Raw genomic sequence first — 16,838 nt, forward strand, 5'->3', positions numbered from 1 at the left:
TCTTTCCCTCGGTTTCCTTATCTGTAAAATGGAGACAATAACAGTACATAACTCATAAAGTTGGTGTGATGACTAAACAAATTAACAGAGGTAAAACTCTCACAGAAATGAACTGGCATATACATGATTAATAAGCTCAAATTATCCTTGACACCACATAGTATTTTAATGGCTTTTCTGAAAGTTCTATTATTCTAAAATTATTCTACACTGCTCATTTTTTAAAATAATCTAGTTGGATTTTGATGTTATTTGAAGGTTTTTTTTCCCCTTGTTATTTCACTAGATGTGTTTCAAAGAAGGCAACCCACACCACTACGTCCACCATTATCCTTCTTAGCCAAACTCTTAAAATCTTTTTAAAGAGAGGAAAAATTCAGGCTAATTCCTACCAGAACCATAAATGAGATGCATAACTCTTCCCAAACCCAATTCCTCTGCCAAGCATTGGTTATAGTTACTTAGGCTTCAAATATTTCCTGGCCCTAAATTCCTACTAAACAATCAATAGGACTATTCATTTTGCCTGATATTGTCAGTAACTCCTTAGTAACACTATCTGTTACTCTGTATGGAGCCTCAAATGTTGCGAAACTGATTCACTATCAGCAAAAGGTTAAGAGTAAATAAGACAAGAAAATTTTATTTGGCAAAACTAATAATTATTTACTAAATACTTTTATTTCAGAAGGAAATAAGGACATGTATTTGTGCCAGAAACTTTACATACATTATTTCATTTAATTCTATCAAGCCTGGAAATAGGCTGCCTTGTCCTAGTTTATAAATAAAGAAACAAAGGTTTACTGAGTTTAAAGTAACTTGTCCAAAGCCACAAATTTGAGCAGATGCAGAGTCAGGACTCACAGAAACAACAGCAGGTTATTTTCTTGAGGTTAAAGCAGAGAAGATACTTTCTGAGAGACTTATTAACTTATTTAAATTAGAATCCTTACCTAGGGCAGTAGAAAAAAGTTTTAAAAACAGTTAAAACAGTAGAAAGATTTACGACTTCATTATAAAAAAAAATAAATTTCTCTCCATCTATATGGATCTAAAATTCATGCTAAGTATGCACATAAATGAATGCCATATACATTGATTTTACGAGATTTGTAGAAGAACCAAACCAATCAACAGCTTACCTTTGGTGCATGCACACAGCCTGTCTGTGCCCGAGCAGTAAATGACAGAAACAAATGTGTCTTGTTCCTCAGTGCCCTCCTTTTTAGGAGGTTCCACTTTGGCCAAAATTTCAAAGTTTGAAAGATCTAATATTTTTACATATCCTCCCTGAGTGGTTATTACCAGGTGTCCAAGAGTAGAAATATCAGACTTTTTCTCTCTCTCAATGCCATTCTTTGAGGTTAACTGCATTTCCTCAGCAGGTTCCTCATAGTCATCCTCTCGATTATCCAGTATATCTGGCGGAAGCAAAATGAGCGAGGTAATTGTGTCCTGGGGATCTTTGATATGTTGGATTTTTATTGGCTCCTCTTCTAAAGTCACAATCCGAGTGGCATAATTCATTTTATAAAGTATTAAATATCCACCACTAACATTCCTCTGCTCAGGTTGAATTATCAAAGGAGTCTGTACATCTGCTGGTGATTCGTGTTGGATTATACTAATATTTGCACCATTCACTACAGCAAGATTTGATTCCAGCTCACCTTTCCGTCTATTACATAGTGCAGAGTTTAACTTATTTAAGTTATTCAAGGCCTCTACTTGATTTATTGCACTCAAGGATTCAACAGGGCATGTCCGCAGTCCTACTAATAAATGAATTCCATCAGCACAAGGAGTTATTGAGTCTATACAAAGATTCTCCTCCTCCGCAAACTTTGGCAGCCTCAAACACTGAACCAAAGTCCCAGGCTTGGGAAACACAGAGTTCCACTTCTCAGAATCTGGAGAGGTAAGGTTGGCTGCTGCATCTGCAAACTGCTGAATGTAAGTCACAGGAGGATCCTGCAACAACAACTGCTCCTGACTATCCAGCTCCATTTCAATAATCTGTGGAACTGTAAAACCATCATCATGCAAACTTTTACTCATTATATTGTTCATCTGTGAAAAGATTTTTCCTGCTTTCTCATCAGATTCCTTGATGCTATAAAGAAGCAAAATGGGTAAAGTCCTTCTTACCAGAGGAAAATTTAATTCCGAATTAGTGCAGGATTCATTGTCAGTTGACCCTTGTTCTGATATACTTTCACCCTGAGTTCTGCTTAAACCATCCAGTGACCTGTGAGAATTACTACTAATGGGTGAGGTAGCAGGAGATTTATATGTTAATAAACCTCCAGCTAATAAACATGGAAAGGGAATGTTGTGTTGTTCCTGGTGCTTTTCCTTTGTCTTTTCACTCTTAGAGTTGGTTAAGCAAGCATTTGCCCCAAGTTCTTCAAGATCCTTAACAGTATCTTCAAGAACATTTGCAACAATCTCCCACTGAAGTTTTTCTGGCTGCTGGAGGATGCTGAGTGCTGTTATATCAAGGCTCACGTCCATGGCTTCCTTCTGTGATGCATGCCCTTTGAAAAGGAACAATATTCATTACAAATGGCCTTGTGAATATCAATCAAAATCTGTAGTATAACATTTTCATTAATTTTCTTTTTTTTGACTCATCCAGTTGGTGCATTTTAATTACACTAGTGGAAGAATTTAAGACCTTTTAAAGGAAATTTAATCAAACCTGAGATGAATCTACTCAGAAAAACCACAGAGGTATTAAAGAGTTTCAAAAATCATTTTAAATTCAGAATACATTCTCCTGGCAATCTGTGAGCAAAATCCTTTTTTTTTTAAATAAAAAAAAAGGAGGAAAAAAGGGTTAAACAATGAAGACATTATTAGTATCAAAATAAAAGATTTCTGTCCTTCAACTCTAAACCAAAAATACACTCAATACTATGCATATGTCATTTATGCACTTTGAAGAATATCCATGAAACACTACTGTAATCTCAGTTCATCACCTCTCTCCCACCCCACCATGCTAATTATCAGCTGACTGTCATAGCATGCAATTTAATTCTAACCTCAGCTCAGAAAAAAATAATAACTAGAAAAAAAAATTCCCAAAATTAGTCATTTTAAGTGAAATATAAGTGTCTTCGGTATTATCCTCTCATTTTTAGTTCATTTCAAGTCAACTACATTACATTACCCTTACTGACCTTTTGTCTACCGTGTGATCTTCAAGCTGTCCCCTTACAAATAGTATAAAGGTCATTCCTCAGTCTCAATGCTGCAAAAATACCATCTCTCTCAACACAAAACCCTGAAGTAGATGTCAGTCAACCTCTAAACCAGGTATTATCTCTTGATACTGAATGCAAAGTTTCAACCAATCTGTTTTTTTTCTCAATAGCACAAACTATCAGGCAACAACATTATTAGCAATAATAATGTAAAGGTCACTCTATGTAACTAGTGGAAATACCAAAAAAACTGGAATTGGTTCTACAATTTTAGATTAAGAAGAGCATAGAAGAGTAAGGAAATAAGTATAAAATAACTCAAGGTGATTACATGGAAGTTTGAAAGTTACCCAAGTACAGGAATGAGCAACAGAGATTCATGGAACATCCAACACTTGAGATATACTGAAAGCTCTGTTTACACCATTTTTGTTAACGATTTCATAAGCAATATCTTCAAAATGCTCACGGACAGCTTTATCTAGACTTTCCCATTTTCTCAGCATAAACTTCTCATTTCACACAATGTCACTATTATCATCTAAAACTAAATCCATTTCTAGCAAAGCAGAAAAAACTTTAGTTATAAACTTAACAATTTAATTGTACTAATGAAGCTGGTTAACCACTCATTTGACTATATTCACGTGCAGCCTTTATATTGCCATGCAATATTTACATATATTTACTTTACGAATTTACTCATTTAGATATGAGGCTGAAAGCTGAAACATTATTTTGAGTGAGATTTTTATAACATGCAATACACTGTAATAAATCTTGAGGATGCTAACTATCTACTGGACTAAACTGAAACTTACTTAACTGATTTTTTTTTTCAGTTATGGTAGGAAATTGCCAAGAAAAAGCTATTATGTACATATTAAAACAAAGTAAATTGACCATAAGTTACATATATTAACACACATTTAAGACAATATTCAAAAGACATGTGAGATGAGATTATCCATTAAAAATGAAAATATAACAAGAGGCATTACTACTCTTTCTTCCCAACTATTTAATCGATGTCTAGGGAACAGCGTATGCAGTACATTCTCCTCAGAAGATTGACAAAGCACGACCACTGTCAAATATTGCAGTAAGGAAAACTGTTATCTTTACTTGTCTCAGAATTTCTCAAACCTGTTGGACCACAAGATAAATTTTTACAGAACATACCTACAAATATCCTGCAGTATAATATTCTTCAGATAATCATATTGGGAAACCCTTCTCTATTCTGCTTACTTAGATAGAGTCAACCTACAGTTCTGCCAGCCAAACTTCCAGAGGTTTACATTAGGCATTTTCCTAAAACCATCAAATTTCAATTTGAACTGTTCTTCAATCTCTTGCCAAACATTCTTCTCCTTCTACACAAGACGGTATGTACCCTTAATTCTGATATATGAACCAAAGAGCAAACTTTTCTCTCTGACATCATCTACTTACAAAAGTCATAACCTTCAACTAAAAAACAGATAAAAGTCTCTTAGTCTCCACTCACATTTTTGAAATTAAGAAATATATCCTACAATTTTTCAGACCATATCATTCAGTTTGACAGGAAGAACTTGGAGTTAGTAAATTTAAGTTTGGAAATAGCATCTATGACTTATTTTAAGATACTTCAGCAATAAAATACATCTCCCATTAATATCACAAGCCTCCAAAATTCACTAACAGTCTCTCAATATAAAAGAATTAGCTTAGAAGATACATATTTTACTATAAATCAATGAACTACTTACAAATCCTCAAATGAGGCAATTAAAAATTCTGAACTGGAAGAATTTTTTTCTCTTACCATGGTTACCTTTTAATACTACATGACGACACCACTCCCAACCCTGAATGAGGTATAAAAAGAGTCAACAAAAATATATGGTAAGTGGGAAGTGAAGGAAACAAGACTACAGAATCTAAAGGAAGTGTGAAAGATCAAACAGGTGTAGATGAAAAAGATAAAGGTAGAAAAGGGATAAGGAAATAGATCAATATGTAAGTACTATAATTACAAAAATACCTACTGAGATCCCTAGACCCAGAGGAAAGAGCTAGGCCACAGCATACAAAGGAAAGGCTAATAGCTAGAATCAAAAAATTTAAGAGCAGAAAAAGGAACATTCAGTTCAAATACTTCACTTGACAAAGGAAAAACTGAAGCCCAGAGAGTTTAAGTGACTTGACAAGACCAAAGACTTATTTTGCAAGAGTTCAAGCTCTAACCAGATCTCCAGATAACCGTGACCAATGTATTATTCTTCATCAGATTTTTCAAAATGCAATAGCAGCCCTTTCTTTTGCAAAGGGGTAACAAAGTGGAAAAAGAGCACTCTTCATCAGACTAAATTTTTTAAACGTAATCAATTATTTTTCCTAGAGCTAATTACACATCTGTATGTTATTTGGGGCCGTTTCCTACATTTTGCTTTATTGTTTTCATTGCTAAGAACTACCTTAAAAGACAAATGAGGGTTAACCCAAAAATCAGTGCAGTATTCTGTTTGGTGGCTTTAAAAAGATTTTACAACAAATTGGAATTGAGAGCACCTATTACTCTATACTAACTTTAGACACATAACTTTTAACAACTGAACTATACAAAACCAAGTCTTCCCTAAAGAGATTTAATGTCATATATGTCCTTATTTCATGACATTTGACATTAGAAAATAGCCAGAATTTAATAATAGTCACTTCTTGAAAATAGTGGCTACTTCCCAGGTAATCTGTTTACGTATTTTTATCTTAATCAATTCCCAAAATTTTAAGTAACAGATGTTAATATCACTATTTTAAATATTAGGAAGTGCAATCAGACTATAATAAGTGACAGAGTTGGGCTTCCCTGGTGGCGCAGTGGTTAAGAATCCGTCTGCCGAGGCAGGGGACACGGGTTCGTGCCCTGGTCCAGGAAGATCCCACATGGCGCGGAGCAACTAAGCCTGTGCGCCACAACTACTGAGCCTGCGCTCTAGAGCCCACAAGCCACAACTACTGAAGCCCGCGCGCCTAGAGCCTGTGCTCCGCAACAAGAGAAGCCACCTCAATGAGAAGCCCACGCACCGCAACTAGAGAAAGCCCACGCACAGCAACGAAGACCCAACACAGCCAAAAAAAAAAAGTGACAGGGTTAGGATTCAAATTCTGAGATGCCTTGCCTATAATATAAGTACATTAAAATATGAAGGATACTCTTTTGCCTTAATATTTCATAAGTTAATGAACAAGGCAGCATTTATTTGATGCCTTAATGTCTATGATTTTATACTTTAAAATTTATTCTCTATTCACCTGTGTTTTGGGGAGAATAAGAAATCATTAATTAATAATTATTAATTTAAATGTTACTTTTACTTAACAATACAATACACTATACAAATAAGCTGAACACATTGGGAAGAGTTTAATGTCCCTGAAATATGTGACAAAGATTTAATAAGATTCATTTTAATTCCTTTGGCTCAAATAGGTACTATTTAAATTTTAAGTATGAAACTCTATGAACACACTACTAATTCAAGATCTCTGATACATAATATTTGAGACTTCTTTGTGTATTAATGAAAATTTAGCGTTTGCACTAAGAAATACAGAATTAAGTGGTATTTAGCTTTACCTAAAAACTACATAAATGCAAGGATATAAAAAATAGATTATCTAATATTTTTTACATACCTGTCACAGAATCTGATCTGGAGTGCTCTTCACTGTCTGAATCCTCCAGTAAATCATCACTTAAAAGATAAATTAAAAATTAATTTCCATTTCAAAAAAAGTATACATAACATGAGACAGCAAAGAAAAAAGGACAATGTTACAACCATTGTTTTGCATCTCAAACAAGCATCACACAACTAGCTTACATGATATATAAGTAGTTTGAGACCCTAACTGATTAACAATGCTAATAATGAATCATCTTAAATCATTAAATAAATGTTTGCCTGAAATAGAGTGTGGTAATCTCTAAAAATTTACAAGAGAATCTATGGGAATTTGACAAATGAATAGGTATGACTAGGGATAGTCTGGGTAAATAAAATGAAAAAAGAGAAAAACAGCTAATAAAATCAAGCACAAGCTTCCAGTAGTAAAATTTTAGTAACTATTCTATTACTGAATTCAGAAAAGTTACCCTAAAACCAAATAGAATAGCTGTATAAATATGTGTGTATGTAAGTGTTTTCACACAGATATGCATTTCATTTGTGTTTTGCTTTTGTTTTTTTTTCCTTGTTTGGAAGGGGCTGTTAAGACCACCTTGATAAGCAGGAAAACTACTAAAACTCATAACTTAGGAGTCAAGACAACAAGACTCTTTTTCCTCTTCACTCAGGTGGCCAAGAAATTGCCAACCTCTCTCTTTGCATCTAATGTTATCCTCAGTCTCCATTGTTAGCAAACAGGAAAAAAGATATAATTACAGACCACTCTAGCACAATATTAGGCAGTGTATAAACTAACAATCAGCACATTTACAGCAGTTCTAAAATTTTGATAACCTAAACTACAAAAATTAAAAGATGCATTTCACAAGAAAGAAAAGTCATTCTCCCTTTTTGAAATAATATATTGCACCTTCCATCTGAAATACCTAGGCATTGTTATTTTATTATGAAACGTAACCTGGAAATGTCCCTTAGAAATGCTTAAAGTAATGTCTGAAATTGGGGTGGGAAGATACTTGCTTAGATATTTTTGACATAATTTCTGTGTTTCAGTTTTTTCAATTGGTAATAATTAACCATAAACAAATTTTGTGCTATAATTTAAAAATAATAAAAAAGAATATGAAAAAGATGAGCTGCTAATTAGCCTCAAGCCATTCAAATACTAACTGGCTAGTTTCAGAAAAAATAATAAATATATTTGGAAAAATAAATCCTAAGAGGAAAAATGAATGACTGGGAATTATCCAGAATGAAGAAGTCCAAACCAAGAAGAAACTATAGGTTTTGAGGGCTTTTGCATTAAGAAAAATAGCCAAATATTACCCAGTTACAGAGACAAAAGATAAAATCTAGTAGTACTATATTTTAAAGAAGGAATTCAGCTGTCTTGATGTTACAGAGAATGTTACAAAGGGTTGCCAGATAATTGCCTTAATTAGCCCACAAAAAAACAAGCTTTATTGTGAAATTCTTCAAAATAAAATATTTAAAAAAACATTATTTCTTGACAGAAAAACGCTCATACTACTAAGTGATAAAATCATATGAGTAAAACCACTAAACTGTACACTTAAAGGGTGAATCTTCTGATGGGTAATGATGCATCAATAAATTTTTTTTTAATCACATGGGTTTAAAAAAAACTATACATACCTAAAGTTAACATGACTGGATGATAATGGGGACTCTACTTTTCTTCAATTTACTTCCATATATTTTCTAATATTTCTACAATAAACATGCATTACAGTTGACCACTGAACAACACAGGGGTTAGGTGCACCAGCACTCCATCCATTAAGTGGAAAATCTGTGTATAACTTATACTAATTGCCCTTCCGTATCCGTGGTTCTGCATCTGCAGATTCAACCAACCGCAGATTGTGCAGTATTCACTATTAAAAAAAATACACACATAATTGGATTCACGCAGTTAACCCATGTTGTTCAAGGGTCAAATGTACTTATATAATAGACACTAGATTTACTAAAGTCTTTTACATGATATAAAACATTTTCCAAAGTAATAAACATGCAAAAAAATATATATGGTTAAGTTTAAAATGCTTAGTTAAGATTACTTATGCTAATACTACAGGTGTACCTTAGTTTTGATATATAACTAAGATATACAATACTATAAGCAATTTCAAAGTTAAACTCAGGAAATTTTTGCAAATTTGAAAGACATTAACATACAAATGAGGCATCCAGACAAAAATGTTAATTCATTAAAATTAAATGTGTCCCAAATAAAAATTCTTCCTTAAATAAATTCAGAACAAAGACAAATGCTGCCTTCTAAGTAGAAATAGAAGAAAAACAACTGCCAGGCAAGCTATACTGCTAATTACTTTAAACTTCTTGGTTAAGCTTTAATTTCTTCAGTTAATGTATTATTCTTCAAGCTAATGAAGCACAGCATATTTGAAAACAAAATATACTATATATATTATATCTCGTGCCACTGAGACAGAAGTAGTCTGGCTCATTATATCCACCTACCAATTCAACAGGAATCCTGCTACCTCTGGAGGAAAGGAAGGGGAGAGAAAGGGCTTGAAGCTCCACCTCTTCAGCTTCCTCCTACCACCCCAACACACAGTAATCTTTGTATATGACTCATTTCACACTATCTTGGGAGAAAAGGGTCATTCTACCCTAGAAAGATTTTAAGTCTCTTAAAAAAGCAGGCAGAGCAATTTATATCTCAACCTTAGCACACGAGCTCAGATAATACCTGTCCGCAAGAAATACTGGACAAGTGTTTACCTAAAATGTACATTTTACCAAGGTGTGTGTATGTGTGTGATCTTAAAACTACATCTTGACTCAATTTTTAATCCTCAAATTACAAAACTGAGTCAAAAGTTCTAGTTAAAGTCAGTGTTCAGGACACACCAGTTTCATTATCTTCTATGAATAATTTTCCACTAATTTCGAAGTAAATCAAAGAGATCACGCATGCTTACTTTTCAGTCTTACTGGCAAATATGGTCAAACTCAAGACAACAATGGGCCAACTGCTTTCCTATCAAGCTCTCACAGGGACTTAAAATAACTGAGAGCACCATGAAGCTGTAATTCAGTCTGTTCCAGAACTCAGACCACATTCATTTACCTACTAACAATTTCCACATACTAATTAGCAAGAGGGACTAGACAGAGGTAAACTTCCCATTTTATATGTTGTGAATTCTCCATTAAATAATGAAATCATTTCCATTAGTAAAGTTTTATATTACTTCTTCTTCTTTTTTTTTTTTTTTTTTTTTTGCAGTACGCGGGCCTCTCACTGTTGTGGCCTCTCCCGTTGCGGAGCACAGGCTCCGGACACGCAGGCTCAGCGGCCATGGCTCACAGGCCCAGCCGCTCCACGGCATCTTCCCGGACCAGGGCACAAACCCGTGTCCCCTGCATCGGCAGGTGGACTCTTAACCACTGTGCCACCAGGGAAGCCCCTATATTACTTCTTAATGAAAGTGCATGACACCAAATAAGCAGACTGTGAAATAAAAATGATAAATCACTGTGGTGTAACACCAATCACACATCAGTAACACAAGAAGCCCTGCAAGTGAAATGATAGATCTCAGTAAACCAGGACACCTGATCAGTTACACAGGCTCCATTTCACATGGCTACCGTCAGAATCTTAAAAAGTGGTAGCTGCCATTGCTGAAAACGAGCTGAGTGGCTTATGGACCCCTTCATTCTGCCTACATTGGGAGTATCGCAAATGTTGCTCTATAATCCTACCCAGTTCAGAGTTACAACTGCAGAGCTTCTTTGGAGACAAGTAGGTAAGATGGGATTTTAATTTGACTCTCTTTCCCCCACATAGGTCAAATATAGCCACAGAAATCATCAATCTCTGGAAAAGCTGAATAGAATAGAATCCAGCACAACACTTCTACCAGAATCTTTCCTTAGCATTAATTATTGTACCTTAACTCACTGCTGACTACCGATACATTTATTGTTTTAAATAATTAGATCACCTTGCCTAGCCATGGGTTATTTCACTATTCATTACCACTTCTATATTTTAGCTGCTAATGAAAAAAGGGGAAATGAACCAAATGATTCAACTGCTCTATGAAAAGATTTAGAAGAAGGCAAAATTACAAATCTAATCCAAGGATTTCATTTCATTATTTAGACTTTACTTTTCAATGGTGTGATTATTCCCAATTGGCATAGACTGAGACAGAAAATAAAGTATATTTTATAGACTATGTTGTTCGTGAATGACAATTTCTTTCAAGAATCAATTCTTTCAGATTTCTAACCAAACACTGAGTCTTTAATCTCTTGAGACTAACAGTGTTTTCTGCCTCTTTAATTAGAATTAAGAGAATATACAATTTAGGAAAAGAAAACACTTAACTTCTATAAATATTATCAAAACAAATTTACATACCTATCTCCTTCCAATTTTGGTATATCTGAGCAACTAGAGGAGTCTTCCAGCCATGCCAAAGTTGGTCTCCTAGATTCAACTGCTGAGCTTGGTTCTCCTGAGAGAATAAGCTGTTGTACAATTGCCGGATCATATGCATTAATTTCAAACTTTAAGTGCACCTAAACAAATAAATGAAAAGCCTAAATTTACAACGGATTTTTTCTCAATTACTAATATGTTTCTTCAAAATTAAAACATACCTTCATAAGTTTGGAAACATCCCATATACAGATCTTTCCTCGTTTCGTTGCAGCAGCTAAAAAGTGAGGGCAGCTCCCAGACCCAAAGCAAGATATTCTGTCAGTTCCATCCGTGCAAGGGAACTGCGCGGGACTTGTTGCAAGAGTGACTGACAATGGCACATTCTGTGTGTGCTCACCTTTCACAAACGGGCAGTTTGGGGAATGTCTCTCGTGTTCAGACCTTTACACAAATTAAGGAAGGGAAAGTTTACTGAACAACTGAGCTGTTAAGTCTGTACACTAAAAGAGAACTTCACGATATTTTTTCTTTAAAAAAAAATTAATTGAACTTAAAGTATTCTTTAATTAAAGACTTAAATAGCAAATTGTTTCATTTTACTGAGATCACTCTAACATGTTAACTACTCACTTTAACAGCAATTGTTCACTTTAACTGATTACAAATAAAGCCAGTCTCAGATGAAACAGATAAATGATACAGTAAAATTTATATCATATTAATATACTGATAAAACTGTTTGATCTCCTTATATTTCTTCACACTGGTTTCCCACAGCTTTAAATAAATAACTACTTTGTTTCAGTTTAAAATTTTCTATGTATTCTACAGCATGGTGACAAAAGATAACATTACCATACTGTATATTTGAAATTTGTGAAGAGGATGTATCTTGAATTAAATATTCTTAACACACAAACACACACAAACTGGTAACTATTAGAGGTGATGGATATGTTAATTAACTTGATTATGGTGATCTTTTCACAATATGAATATATACTAAAACACCAGATTGTACACCTTAAATGTATGTAATTTTTACATGTCAAAGGTATCTCAATAAAGCTGTTTTTAAAATAAATAAATAAATAATCCATACGTAGATACAGACCCACCTATCTATATAAGTGGCCACAGCTGCAAAGAGCATACAATAAAACTCTATAAATGCCATTCATACTGCAAAAAAACTTTTTTAGTAAAGACCTGAAAGCAGAAAGATCTCTAGAGTATGGATAAAATAACATATATTAAAAACAGAGAGATATACCCTTCACATTCACTACCAGACTCCATCAGACAAATAACTTTAAAGAAACTTAGATAATGTCTATAGACTGTACATTATTTCCTTCACATAAATACTTACTAAGCAAAATGAAATGGTAAATGAGTTTACTAGAAAACCCTAACATGTGTAATAAGAATAAAATACTAGGACCTCAGATCAAGATTGGTATACTGACTTAAAGAATTTTCTCAAATATTTAAAGCAGGATCAACTTAACACTTAAAACTTATCTGCCCAACTTTGTGACTACTTTATTTCTTTTTGGTTGTTCTTTTTTTTTATTTCTTTGAACTTTCACTAGCTGTAATTACAAGGCATTATTTGAAATGTGAGAATGCTGCCACCAAAAAAAAGAGGCTTTTTTTAAAACCCATTTTTATACTTCCATGTCAAAGAAAGGAAAGCTATACTCTGTAAAATATTCCATGGGGTATACATATTTCTTTTTACACTGCACCTACAACTTACCTATAACCATATATAAAACCTGGACACTTTACAATACACAAGGTGTCTTACGTTAATGCTTTTACATGGCATCTGCAGGCACATGATATCTGAACTGGATTCCTTCACAGCCAAACCTTAGGGTATTTTTCCTCTTTCCATCTTTCTCTCTTAACCTGAGTTTTAACTTTTTAATTAAAATTTTATTTACGCAACGTATGACTATCCGAAATACAGCAAAAGACCCACTTCGGTTATAATATCCAACCCCAACAATCTCCTATCCCACCTCCAGGTAACCACTATTACGAATTTAATATACTTCTAAAATATTTTTATAAGTTTATACACATACATGTACATTCAGAAAATATGGGTTTTTTTCATTTTAAATAAACAATATTATTATATGAATCATTCTACAACAGCTTTCTTTTTTTTTTTTTTTTGCTCTTTTTATAAATTTATTTATTTATTTATTTATTTATTTAATTTTTGGCTGCGTTGGGTTTTTGCTGCTGTGCGCGGGCTTTCTCCAGTTGTGGCGAGCGGGGGCTGCTCTTTGTTAAGGTGCGCAGCTTCTCACGGCGGTGGCTTCTCTTGTTGCGGAGCACGGGCTCCAGGTGCGTGGGCTTCAGTAGTTGTGGCACATGGACTCAGCAGTTGTGGCGCCCGGGCTTCGCTGCTCCGCGGCATGTGGGATCTTCCCGGACCAGGGCTCGAACCCGTGTCCCCTGCATTGGCAGGCGGATTCTTAACCACTTCGCCACCAGGGAAGTCCCTACAACAACTTTCTTGATACATATAACATACATATCAATATGTATGATACAATAACATATCTAAAAGGTACCGGTGATTAATAGAGAGCTAACTGTTCATTCCTTTAACTGTTGGATCATAGTCAATTACATGAATATATTTTACTTAGCTAGTCCCCTCCTGAGAGGCATGTAAGATTTTCCAGTTTTTCACTACCATGACCATTTTGCGCCTCCTTGCATACAAGAGCAATTAATTCTCTAGTGTAAATTAGAAGTGGAACTGCTAGATAATAAAGGGCCCATTTTATTTTATTTTTTTAAAGTTCAATCTCCCTCCAAAGTGGCTCTATCGACTCCCACCATCAAAATAAGAGTCCCATCTTCCCCTAAAAATGAAAAATCTTCATTCTATTCCTCCTTTCAGATTCAGAAGGTACACAGGCTCAGTTCCCCAGCCCCCATCAATCCCATTCCCTCTATCTATTTGGAGCACTGGCCCTAGGCCCTCAGAGACTCTACCAACTGCTTAAGAGTTTGAGGAATCCTGAATCCCGGGGCAAAGAAAAGGTAGAACCCTTGACTTCCTGACCATATCAAGAAAAGACGGGTTTTAAACAGCCCAAGTTGGAAATCTGAATCAACTTTCCCACAGAAAAATATTTATGAATAAAGATACATTCTATAACGTTATGGTATAATTTTTCAGGTGTGGGTTAAATAACTTTCTGAGGATCAGCCTAAGAAACTAAAATATACATGTTAAAATGGTTGCTATATATATAAACATGGTTTCTAGGGGAAAAGACTAAATTCCAAACAGAACCTTAACCTAAATTGGAAATTGCTCATACTCAACTCTCAGTCAGCAGATGCAATTTCAATTTTTCATATTTTCAGTATTTCCCACTGCAACCTGGAATCCACATGCACACTCTAATACGCTTTAGCAAGTTCACATCAGCTGATTAACATTCAGAGATCTCGAACTAATTATAGTACGAAATAAGTGGTATATCTTAAAACCAAATCCTGGCTCCATAACTTACTAGCCAAATGCTCTTCACCAAATTTTATTTTTTTTATTTTAAAATGGTATAATAATTCTTATCTCATAGAGTGACTATGGATTAAACTGGAGAATATCCTCAATTCCCTCCTATAAAATGGAGATGATAATAATACCTAACTCATAAAGCTAATGTGAGAATTAAATGAGTTAAAAATATATAAAATGCATAGGATGGTACCTGGTAAACCATATTATACAAATATTTGCTATTATTACCATTTTATTTATTTACTTATTTATTTTTGGCTGCGTTGGGTCTTCGTTGCTGCGTGCGGGCTTTCTCTAGTTGCGGCGAGCAGGGGCTACTCTTCGTTGCACTGCACAGGCTTCTCACTGTGGTGGCTTCTCTTGTGCTCTAGGCATGGAGGCTTCAGTAGTTGTGGCATGTGGGCTCAGTAGTTGTGCCTCACGGGCTCTAGAGCACAGGCTCAGTAGTTGTGGAGTATGGGCTTCGTTGCTCCACGGCATGTGGGATCTTCCCGGACCAGGGCTTGAACCCACGTCCCCTGCACTGGCAGGCAGATTCTTAACCACTGTGCCACCAGGAAAGTCCCACTATTTCTATTAATAGGGCCTCAGAGTAGTTATTTCTAAAAATGAGGTTCCAATACATGATCTCTATTGTTTAACCAAGTTCTAAACTTTCATGCACTAGAATTCAAAACCACCAGACTCCCTAGAATTACTTCAAAATTAGAAATGCAAATCATAAAGGCCCTCCTCCGTGGATTCCCTATTGATGACCTGCCCTCAAAAGAACAAGGCTAAACTGCTGAATTTAATCATGCTTTTTAAACTTATTTTATCATAGTCTTCTAGTTTTCAGTCAGAGTCTAGTTCCATTCTTTGGCACTTCTCCCATGTACACATCTTGGAAAGTCACACATTAGAGATCCTGTATGCCAAGTGATATGACAGAGCATAGACAGCATTACCTCATTCTCTTAGGACAGAGGCAAAAATATAGATGACAAAAGGCAAGAATATTAATATACAGATATCAGAAAAATAAAATTTAGAAGCACATTTATAGAACTTAGCCTATTACATTCAGAAATATCAAGACTCACCAAGGTTCATCAGTAGGTTCCCAACAGACGAGACATACACTACAAGTAAAACACATGGCTCTATCATCTCCAGATGAGGCAGGCTGCAAATTTATAAAGAAGACAGAAAGGGTTTATCAATATTAAAATTGCTTAATAAAAACTCTTCTAAATAAGTTCATAATTTTAGGTAAAATTCCATATTGAGGAAAAAAAAAACTAGCCTATACTATTAGGCCTCAACAATATACTTTTAATCCCCAAATGTTTATAAATTTGCTGCCTTATTTGAAAAATTATGTTTCATCAGCAAATGACCACTAAATCAAATATGGAGACACACACATCCTCAATCTCTGATCTAGCATCTTCTAATTGTATTACTAAAGTATTTTAAATATAGTTAAGTATATGAAAGGAAATTGTCTAACAGGTTTATTATTAAAAACTGAATTCTATACTACTACATAGGAAAGGGCAAGTAAAAAGGAAAAGCAAACTAGTGAACGTAATTAAGGTAACATTCTTTAAGTAACATATGTATGACAAAATGACATTTATATATATATAAAATCTAAATCTGAACTGAAATATACCTCTAAAAACTAATATTAATATTTTTGAATACTTACTCTACTTAGCACTTAGTATGTCTACAGGTGTAAATATATTTTTTAGAAGACTGAGAATAATCAGCACCTAATACAGGTAGAAGATTCTAGAAAACCTATGATTTGATCTTTGCAAAAATGGAATACAGGGACTTCCCTGGTGGTCCAGTGGTTAAGACTCCGTGCTTCCAATGCAGGGGGCATGGGTTCAATCCCTGGTCAGGGAACTAAGATCCCACAAGCCGCATGGTGCGGCCAAAAGGAA

The 16,838-nt window shown here is 34.6% G+C and overlaps 1 protein-coding gene across 1 annotated transcript in view; it reads right to left on the reverse strand.

Annotated features, from left to right (window-relative positions):
* BIRC6 (baculoviral IAP repeat containing 6) overlaps positions 1-16,838 on the reverse strand; it is a 244,499-nt gene that overhangs the window by 186,585 nt on the left and 41,076 nt on the right. The window contains 5 exon segments of the mRNA XM_007450952.1: positions 1,146-2,540; positions 6,897-6,955; positions 11,316-11,476; positions 11,558-11,780; positions 15,984-16,066. Coding sequence (XP_007451014.1) covers positions 1,146-2,540; positions 6,897-6,955; positions 11,316-11,476; positions 11,558-11,780; positions 15,984-16,066 — 1,921 coding nt within the window.

The sequence above is a fragment of the Lipotes vexillifer genome, unplaced genomic scaffold (assembly GCF_000442215.2).
Source record: "Lipotes vexillifer unplaced genomic scaffold, Lipotes_vexillifer_v1.1 scaffold776, whole genome shotgun sequence".
In the NCBI taxonomy this organism is placed as follows: Eukaryota; Metazoa; Chordata; class Mammalia; order Artiodactyla; family Lipotidae; genus Lipotes; species Lipotes vexillifer.